The 10895-nt window shown below is 44.3% G+C and overlaps 1 protein-coding gene and 1 pseudogene across 1 annotated transcript; both read left to right on the forward strand.

The window, feature by feature from the left end:
* Window positions 1-314: 314 nt before the first annotated feature.
* LOC124664091 (putative receptor-like protein kinase At3g47110) lies at window positions 315-5017 on the forward strand. Its single transcript, XM_047201691.1, has 8 exons — window positions 315-318; window positions 435-487; window positions 584-829; window positions 1134-1212; window positions 3384-4151; window positions 4452-4574; window positions 4658-4868; window positions 4903-5017. Exons 1-8 carry the CDS (start codon window positions 315-317, stop codon window positions 5015-5017), a joined length of 1599 nt encoding a protein of 532 aa, XP_047057647.1.
* Window positions 5018-7126: 2109 nt separating this feature from the next.
* LOC124664092 lies at window positions 7127-10314 on the forward strand (annotated as a pseudogene).
* The last annotated feature ends 581 nt before the right edge of the window (window positions 10315-10895 follow it).

The following is a 10895-nucleotide window of genomic DNA, read 5'->3' on the forward strand; positions in this document are numbered from 1 at the left end:
TGACTGTACTTGTACTTGTTCATGTGTTTAACTGTACTCGTGTGTTGTGCGTGACTGTACCTGCTCGTGTGCACGACTGTACCTGCTCGTGTGCGTGACTGTACTCGTGTACGCAACTGTACTCGTGTGTCATATGTAACTGTATTCGTTCGTATATGCAACTGTACTTATGCTTTATACACAAATGTACTCGTGTATCGTATGTAACTGTACTCGTGTGATGTACCTATCTGTACTCGAGCTAAGTGTCGAACGCGCCTAAAAAACAACATGCATACGGTGTTGTACGCGAGTTATAGTTCGACGCCGGCGATATGGGTAATTTCTCTCGGTGTTACTTCTCCTGCGTTTGCCGTTTGTAGAATTTGATGTCTCGATTTCACTGGAATTAGGGGCTTCCTGGCTTGATTTCATAAAGTCATGTTCATCTGTAGGGTTTGTTGATGTTGATTTGGACGTAGTTAGATGTGCTCATTCTGGATCCATTGTATGAAATTTATGATTCGCTGTGAAGTTGGAGATGTTTCTAGCCTGTGGTATGAAGTTCATCTTCAGTTTTTTGTTGATGTTTGATTGGATGTAGGCAGATTTGCTCATTCAGGATCCATTCTATAAGATGCGGTGTGTAGTTGGATATGTTTTTAGCCTGTGCTCTGGAGGCCATCTGCAAGGTTTCATGATTATTATTGGAGGTAGCCAGATGGGGGTTTCTATTACTAAGGGGGTGATGACTGATGAGTATGAGTTTGATTCTGAGTTTGAACCACTTTTGAGCTCGCTGGGACCTATCCCGCTAAAAACACTCAGATCAAGTGTTTCTACTGGCCAGGTATGGGGTGCTTTAAAACCATATTTTGCACGAAATCTTCTTTCCGTGAGAAACCAAACATGCTATTTGTGGATTCGAGAAACAACCCCGCGAGCAACCGAACGCATTTCTATTTTGAAATGGTATGATATATTGATTTCTTCGAGAAACTTTAGCAGTTCCTCCGAAATTCTTTTAACTCCACTCTAGGAGATCCTCAATACGAACTTAACTCCCCACCAAAATTGGGGGACTCAAAAATAATAATCATGTATTCCCTAACCCTTGCTCTCTCTACAACTGGTCATCGCTGGAATTATTTCAGGTAGGGGTAAATATGATGTACGGAAGCATTCGGGATGATATCGGCAGTAAGTTCTCCAAGATGAAAGTTCTTGGCTTGGGTGAGAATCACTTCACGGGACTAATCCCTTCCTCGGTATCCAATCTATCATACCTCACAAATCTAAGGCTCAGCGGAAATAGATTTAGTGGGTATGTGCCTCACACTTTGGGGAGGCTGGGAGCTCTCCAACGTCTGGACTTGGATGGAAATAAGCTTGAAGTGAATAACAGCGAGGGGTGGGAATTCATCTCTTCTTTGGCGGCGGTCCTAGGATTCCAACTTGCGTCAAGATGATGATCTACCGGAGGTGTGTCCCCATTGATCTGGCTAGAGTAACGGGTTTCGGAAGGCACCACCGGTGATCTTCCATGGGCGATTCAAGCCTAGAGACTGCTGGATCGGGTGGGATTCGGTCGTGCGCACCCGTATTTTACTCGGCCGTTTGGTTTCAAAGGGAGAGCTTCCAAAGCTCTGCTGGCTGTTAATATCATGGGGCATGTTCTCGTTTCATGATGCCGGCAGAGAATGTCATGAAGACCAAGATCTGAGGACTACCAATGGATGTTCCAATCTTAGGGGCAAGGAGGAGTTGGCTTGGTGTTTCATGACTTGGAGCAGCGGCATGCAAGTGGGGGCGACTGCACGTAGAAGACCAAAGTCTAACTTTTCAGGATGAAAATCCAAGGTCCGGCCTTAATTGGTTGTGTCTGGCAATGGCCTTGTTGAAGGCATTGTTTTGAGAGCGAGGACCTTCTTCAGGGTGAAAACCCAGATCTTTTGATCGGGCGACGATAGCGCTTGTGCACTTTTCCCTTCTTGGAGGCGTCGCTTTTGAAGAAGTTGGACTTATGGTGATGTCTTGGCGGTGGTAGTGCTGCTGTTTCAAGGATTAAACCACCGTAGCGGGACTTTTCTTTTTCTGTAATTCTTCTTCCTTTTTTTGGTTGTGTGCATCCTAAATGCCGCTAGGGCAATGCGTTGTTGCAGAGGTTGGGTGTAATTGGTATCTCAGATATTAATATATGCTCTTTGTCGAAAAAAATCTCTTCTTTGGCGAACTGCAGCCAACTAGAGCGTTTGTCACTCGGAGGTGACTCATTTGGAGGACAACTTCCAGGTTCGATTGTAAACCTCTCAACAACTCTCCAGAAGTTATACTTAACGGACAGTGGGGTCTCTGGTGGTATTCCTGCAGACATAGGTAATTTGGTTGGTCTCAACTTGCTTGCCACATCAAAATTAGTACTATTTTATAACGAAACGTTACGTACGAAACCCAGGAGGCGATTGGATCTCGATCTCGTGCCTCCTGCCGGCGCCGCCGCTGATCGCCTCGTCTCTGTGGCCTTTGGGCCATGGAGGCGCGGTGGATCTCGGCCCTCGTCGGTGGGAGGGCTCCGCTCCCTATTTTGAGGGCTTCGTTCTTCGTTTTTAGGGTCAAGGTTTGTAGGGGCGGCGCTCAGGTGGTGGTGGCGGCGTCTCGTGCAATAAGGTCTCCCCGGCTTCAACCCCATCTCGGCGGCAACGTCGAGAGGCTTGTGGGAGTGGTGTGGTCTTCGAGGATTTCGTTTGGCTGTGGGGATCTTCGGATCGTCAAGGAGCTTCATTGGCAGTTCTTCCTTCTTCTTCGTCTCTGGGACGGATGTGGTCTTTTTTACCCGTTCGGCGACTTCCCGTCCGCAACCAACAACGTCAGGCCGACTCAGGGAAGAGCGGCAGCGGCGGCGCGCCGTCGACACGGCTTGGAGGTTGAAGATGAAGGGCTTCTCAAGGATCTCGTTGTAATTTTCGTTTTTCTTGGGATGCTTTGTACTGTTCGTTGTTTCTTTTAATGCCAAAGTCCTATTCGCAAAAAAAAAAAAAAAAAAAAAAATATCTGGAGAGATTCCAGAGAGTATTGGTAAGCTAGAAAACTTAGTCGAGCTATCCTTGTATAACAATAGCTTGTCCGGCATCATACCATCATCGGTAGGGAACCTTTCACAGTTGAACAGGCTTTATGCATACTATGGCAACTTGGAGGGGCCAATTGTGGCAAGCCTGGGGGAATTGAAAAACCTATTCGTACTTGATTTGTCAACAATTACAGACTTAATGGTTCAATACCCAATGAGATTTTCAAATTACCTGGACTTTCTTAGTACTTGGACTTGTCGTACAATTCTATATCTGGGCCCCTTCCTCATGAAGTTGGTGGTTCCGCAAATCTTAACCAACTGATTCTTTCAGGAAACCAATTATCAGGCAAGATACCTGACAGCATTCAGAATTACATAGTGTTGGGCTGGTTATTGTTAGACAATAATTCCTTTGAGGGAAGGATACCTCAGTCACTGAAGAATATAAAGGGGCTCAGTAAACTAAACCTGACCATGAATAAGTTCTCTGGTAATATTCCAGACTCCCTTGGTAGTATTGAAAACCTGCAGGAACTGTACCTAGCACACAATGAGTTATCAGGATCAATCCCGTCAGTTCTACAGAATTTGACATCGTTGTCCAAACTGGATGTATCCTTCAATAATTTGCAAGGCGAGGTGCCACATGGAGTCGTTTTCAGAAACATGACTTACACAGCAGTTGATGGCAATATTAATCTACGCGGTGGTGCACCCCAACTTCACTTGGCTTCATGCCCCACAAACCCCTTAAGTAAGGACAAAAAAAGGATGCAAAAGTCGCTTTTAGTTTCTATAGCGGCAATTGGAGCAATCTTCTTGTCACTTTCAGTTATTATTCTTGTTTGGATATTTCACAAGAAGCTCAAAAAATGCCAGAAGACAATAGTGCAATATTTAGTCGGTGAGGACCATTACAAGAGAATCCCCTATCATGCATTATTGAGAGGAACTAACGGATTTTCAAATGATAATTTTCTTGGCAGAGGAAGCTATGGTGTGGTTTATAAATGTGTCTTGGACAATGAGGAAAGAACCCTAGCTGTCAAGGTGTTTAACCTTGGTGAATCCAAGTGTTTCAAGAGTTTTGAGGCTGAATGTGAGGCCATGAGAAGGATACGACACCGTTGTCTCGTGAAGATCATTACTTCTTGTTCGAGCGTCAACCACCAAGGTCGAGAATTCAAGGCATTAGTTTTTGAGTTAATGCCCAATGGAAATTTGGAAGGTTGGCTTCACCCAAAATCTCAACTGCCAAGTGCAAAAAACACGCTCAGCCTTGTCCAGAGGCTTGAGATTGATGTCAATATTGTGGACGCAGTAGAATATCTCCACAACTACTGTCAACCATCGGTAATCCATTATGATCTTAAGCCAAGCAACATTCTTCTTGCTGACGACATGAGCGCCCTAGTTGGAGATTTTGGCATATCAAGGATCATTCAAGAAAATACAAGTGAGACGATGCATATCTCATATAGCTCAACTGGAATTAGAGGTTCCATAGGCTATGTTGCTCCAGGTAACTGAAATACTTCTAGTTTCATCTTTTTAATCTTCACACAAATATGGCATGCTAACCAAAAAAAAGTTGCATAATTGTAGAGTATGGAGAAGGCTCTGTGGTCTCACCTCCTGGTGATATTTACTGTCTTGGCATATTGCTGCTTGAGCTGTTTACCGGAAGGAGCCCAACCGATGGCACATTCAGCGATTCATTAGGTCTGCACAAGTTTTCTGAGGATGCTCTTCCAGATAGAACCTTGGAGATAGCTGACCCAACAATCTGGCTGCATGGAGAACCACATGATAATGTGTAAAATCCAGTAGTGCTTGGTTTCCATATTCAGGCTTGGCATATCCTGCTCAAAGCAACAGCCCCGAGACCGAACATTGACAAGAGATGCAGCTGCAGAGATGAATGCAATCAGAGATGCATACATTGCGTTCGTTGCTAGCTCATAGTGGAACGCGAAGCAGAAAGAGAAGCCTCGGCACAAGATATGATCCTGCAATAAATTAAATTTATATGTATCATTTCAGCTGGTAATTTTTCTCACTTTTTAGAATTATGTTTGTCTATAGCAAGTTCTACAGATTTGGGGAACCAAATGGTACACAAAAAAAGATTCTCAGAACACTACACACGCTGGTTCCGTTTATTGAGGTTGTGTGCACCAACGAATGAACGTTGCAATAATGAACGGTTGCGTGCACCAATCGTCGCGGAGGCTGAATGTCTACGGTCTACCCTTTAAAAAAGTAAATCAGTAGACAAAAATTCAGACTGCACGGGAAGCGTTCTTCATGTGCAGACTAACATTAGATGGCGGCATGCAACAGGAACAGAAATTTCCTGATTACGTTCACATTTCTAGTAGCAACAAATTTCCTGATTACATGATGCAATTAGGAAGCAGAACAACATAGATGCACACAGAACAAACAGTGTGTCAGAAAAACTCCCACACACACTAGAAATGCATCAGTTCTATTCAGAATTCCAGATACTTCAGGCAATAATTTCCGAAATCAGCAGGGCATCATTCTAAATTCCCAGAATTACTGATAACACTACAAGGTAACCAGAGGCCCAGAGCCACATCAGCAATTACCACCAACGAACTACGACTGCAGGTTGCAACCAAAGAGGATGCGAACTTGGTGCCCTAGGAGACGGCGTGCCTGGCGAGCTCGCCGGGGAGACCAAGGTGGGCGCAGGTCTGCATCCCACGGGAGAGGAGGGAGAGGCGAGGCGATGGGAAGGAAAACTAGGGAAGAGAAGGGATTACGTATTCCGGCCTGAGACTTGGGACAAAAGAATACGCTTTGGTACTAGTTTAGGCGTAAATTAAAAATACGCCATGAGCTTGACAGATGATGTGCACGGAATTGAAATTTTACTACTTGTAGCATATTTCCTATTTGTTTCTTCTTTTGAACACAACTATGATCCAAAAAAAAGGGAATGTCTTCTACATCATCCTAGCCTCCTAGGGTAACACAGGCGGTGTCGGGTGACACTACTCTTGGGCACACTAGAGCCGAGAAAGGACTTCCCGAGTAACCAAACACACCCTAGGTGTTATTTCCTTTTCACATCATCCATGGGCACTGCTCTTCTTGTTTATTTAGTCTTGTGTTGTTGTGTCTATTGGTTGTGTGCATCCTTGATGATTTCGATCCGTTGTCATCACGTTGTTGCAAGGTTGGATTTTTTTTTGTATCAGCTTAATGCATTTATAAAATTACCCATTTCTAAAGAAAACCAAGTGTCATGTCAATTCAAACACACCTTCGCTTATGAACAGTAGCTTGCATACCACACAGATCACCAGAAAAAGGAAGTTTGAAAACGTAAGCATAGTTGGTAGGACGTACTTGAGCCGACATGACCACATCAACCTGGCACTAGTCAACAAAATAACCTAAACTATAGAGATATCATATCACCAAGGCTAGAATACCAAGTGTGGATCCAACATCCAAGCGTGGCTGGTTACTGTCACTGGCCACGCTATATCTTTCTCAATACCGGTACAATCTAAAGCCATCACGGCTCCTAGATACATACTGATAGCATCAATAAGAGAAAAGGAATCATCTTCGGAATAAGCCACATATATATTGTAAAACACACTTTCAAACAAAGCAAAGCATCTGACCCATCTTTTACTTTAGTATTTATTTAGGAGCATTTGTGAAGAACAAGATAGTCCGGGGATCCAGCTTTCTGTATACACATTGGACTTTGAACTAAGCAGTCAAATCGAAGACTTTGACCCCGAGCATCTTCAGCGTAGGATTGACCACATAGCCTCAATTGCACTGTCGTCGTTGTCATTGCTGGTTGGCAGATGGTTGTTAACTCTGGAGAAAATCTGCAGGTTGGACATTTGATCAAGTCAAAACAGGACAGATGTCTAAGTTTCAATTAATTAAAGTGAACAATCATGCAGACATTGCTGAAGTTTTAGCACAACGCTTCCAGCAAACAAATACAAGACAGGCACGCATGAACAGATTATATGTGAAACAAGGAATTGCTACTTAGGAACCAAACCTTGAACCAGCATGAGCATGCCAATGGGGGTCGTGAGCTTGATATGGTCACTTCTGGCCCTCCTGACGATCGCTGTGGTGAGCGCTGGCGATGAGGTGGATTTGCTTGCTTTCAAAGCACACATCGGTGATGGCGGCTCGCTATCCTCCTGGAACAACAGCGCCGACTTCTGCAGCTGGGAAGGCGTGACATGCAGCCAGGGGAGGCCTGCACGGGTTGTGGCTCTGAGCTTGAACGGCTCTGGGCTCACCGGAGCACTCTCCCCAGCCCTCGGGAATCTCACGTTCCTGGAAACACTCGACCTGAGTTTCAACTGCTTCCACGGGGAGATTCCAGAGAGTCTAGGTCGCCTCCGCCACCTGCAGAGGCTCTATTTGCATGACAACTCCTTCTCCGGCGTGATTCCAGTGAATCTGAGTTCCTGCATCAGTATGGCCGAAATGGGACTGCACAACAACAAGCTTCATGGACGCATCCCAGCTGAGCTCGGCGAAAAGCTCATGTCCCTGGCTGGGATCTCACTGGGTAACAACAGCTTCACAGGGCCCATACCAGCATCACTGGGCAACCTCTCCCATCTGCAATACGTTGATCTTTCCAATAACCAGCTCATGGGCGCGATCCCACCGGGGCTCGGCAGCATCCAGAGAATGAGGCAGCTCGAGCTCTACAAGAACAAACTGTCTGGTACACTTCCATCTTCTCTGTACAACTTGTCGTCGCTGGAAAGCCTTCAGTTAAGGGAAAATATGTTGTTTGGAACCATTCCCGCTGATATCGATAACAAGTTCCCAAGGATGCAAATTCTTAACTTGTATAGCAATGACTTCAGGGGAACCATTCCTTCCTCACTAACCAATCTATCTTACCTCACGGAACTTAATCTCAGGACCAACAGATTTACTGGGTATGTGCCTCCCAATTTGGGGAGGCTGGGAACTCTCCAATATCTGGACTTGGCTAAAAATAGGCTTGAAGCGGATGACGACAAGGGGTGGGAATTCATCGATTCTTTGGCAAACTGCAGCCAGCTGTCGCACTTGTCACTCGGTGGCTACTCTTTTGGAGGACAGTTGCCTGCTTCGATTACGAACCTCTCATCTACCCTCGAGAAATTATACATAGCTGATAGTAAAATCTCTGGGAGTCTTCCTGCAGATATCGGCAATCTGGTTGGCCTTAACAGGCTTGTGATAGTGAATAATTCCATGACAGGAGTGATTCCAGAGAGCATTGGAAAGCTAAGAAACTTGATTGACCTCGGCCTGTATAGTAGTGGCTTGACAGGCCTAATACCACAATCTGTAGGTAATATCACAAAGTTAAATAGGTTGCTTGCATTCTACAACAACCTGGAAGGACCAATACCAGCAAGTCTCCAGAACCTGAAAAATCTATTCCTTCTGGATTTGTCAACAAACTACCGCCTGAATGGTTCGATACCTGTGGAAATTTTTCAGCTGCCTTCACTCGCATGGTACTTGGATTTATCATACAATTCTCTTTCAGGACCCCTCCCATCAGAAGCTCGTACAATGACTAACCTCAATGAATTGATTCTGTCAGGAAATCAGTTATCCGGACAGATACTAGCAGTATAGGAAATTGCATAGTTCTACAAAAACTTTTACTGGATAAGAACTCTTTTGAAGGAAGTATACCCCAATCTCTGGGAAACATAAAAGGGCTCAATATATTGAATCTGGCAGTGAATAAATTTTCAGGTAGGATCCCTGACGCCATCGGTAACATTCGAGACCTACAACAGCTGTACCTAGCTAACAACAGCTTTTCAGGATCACTCCCAGCAGTTTTGCAGAATTTGTCATCATTGTCCAAATTTGATGTATCTTTCAACAATTTGCAAGGCGAGGTGCCAGATGGAGGTGTTTTCAGAAACATCGCTACCAAAGCGATTGCTGGGAATACCTACTTGTGTGGTGGTGCACCTCAACTTCACTTGGCCCCATGCTCCACAAGCGCCTCAAGCAAGAACAAAAGAAAGAGGGCAAAGTCTCTTGTAATTTTTCTAGCAACAACTGGAGCAATGTTGTTATCACTCTCAGTTATTCTTCTTGTTTGCATACTTTGCAAAAAGCTGAAACAAAGCCAGAAGACAGTAGTGCAATACTCAGTTGCTGAGGACCATTATGAGAGAATCCCCTATCATGCACTACTGAGAGGAACTAACGGATTTTCAGAAGCTAACTTGCTTGGGAGAGGAAGTTATGGTGCAGTTTATAAGTGCATTTTGGACACTGAGGAAAGAGCCTTGGCTGTGAAGGTGTTTAACGTTGGTCAATCTAGGTATTCCAAGAGTTTTGAGGTCGAATGTGAGGCCATGAGAAGGATACGACATCGTTCTCTCATGAAGATCATCACTTGTTGTTCAAGCTTCAACAGCCATGGTGAAGAGTTCAAGGCCTTGGTTTTCGAGTTCATGCCCAATGGAAACTTGGATGGATGGCTTCATCCAAAATCTGAAGAGCCCACAACAAACAATACGCTCAGCCTTGCCCAAAGGCTTGATATTGCTGTCGATATTGTGGACGCAGTAGAATATCTGCACAACTACTGTCAACCATTGGTAATTCATTGCGATCTTAAGCCAAGCAACATTCTTCTTGCTGAAAACATGAGCGCTCGGGTTGGAGACTTTGGCATATCAAGGCTCCTTGAAGAAAATACAAGCAAGGGGATGCAAAATTCATATAGCTCAACTGGACTTAGAGGTTCCATAGGCTATGTTGCTCCAGGTATTTGTTTTTCTAATTTGTCTTTTAGTTTTCCCACAAATATTGCATGCTAAGTTGTTACGCACAAAATTTTAATTGCAGAGTATGGAGAAGGCTCAGCAGTCTCAGCACAAGGTGATATTTATAGTTTTGGCATAATGCTCCTTGAGATGTTTACCGGAAGAAGCCCAACAGATGACATGTTCCGGGATTCACTTGATCTGCATAAATTCGCGGAGGATGCTCTTCCAGATAGAACCTTGGAGATAGCTGACCCAATAATTTGGCTGCATAAAGAAAAAAATGACGACATTACAAGCAGTAGAATCCAGGAGTTCATGGTTTCTGTCTTAAGGCTTGGCATATCATGCTCAAAGACACAGCCTCGAGAGCGGGCATTGATAAGAGATGTAGTGGTAGAGATGCATGCAATTAGAGATGCATACCTCAAGTTTGCTTGTTAGCTTATAGGGGAAGATGCAGTAGAATGAGAAACCTCGGCGCAAGCCATTCATAATAGCAACAAACGAACAAGCTCAATGGCGGAGCCACGGCCCGGCATGCCCGGGCAGCTGCCCGGGCTAAGTTAGCAAACTCCATTACAATACTAGTAGGGAATAGTGATTGAAGAAGCTATTTTAATGGGCAAATACTCGACAAAGCAACTACAGCTAGAATTTGCCCAGGCTCTAATTACAGGCAGGCTCCGCCGCTGAACAAGCTGGAATGATATGTTCCTGCAATGGTAGAAGTTATGTACTCCCTCCGTTCTTTTTTAATTGACTCAAATTTAGTACAAAGTTGTACTGAATCCGAGTCAATTAAAAGAGAGCGGAGGGAGTATGTTAAATTGTCAATTCAGCAAGAATTTATTGCCAACTCTATTTTCTTCGCAACAGTATATCAAATCAATGTAAAATATAAAATGTCCCAGAGTAGGACAGTCACATATTTCCATAGCATATAAAAGGCCCCTTATAAATTCTATAAAAAAAAAGAGAAATCCAATGATAAATAGATTTTCCATTCTCAAACCAGTACATAT

This window comes from Lolium rigidum, chromosome 6, assembly GCF_022539505.1.
Source record: "Lolium rigidum isolate FL_2022 chromosome 6, APGP_CSIRO_Lrig_0.1, whole genome shotgun sequence".
NCBI classification, from domain to species: Eukaryota; Viridiplantae; Streptophyta; class Magnoliopsida; order Poales; family Poaceae; genus Lolium; species Lolium rigidum.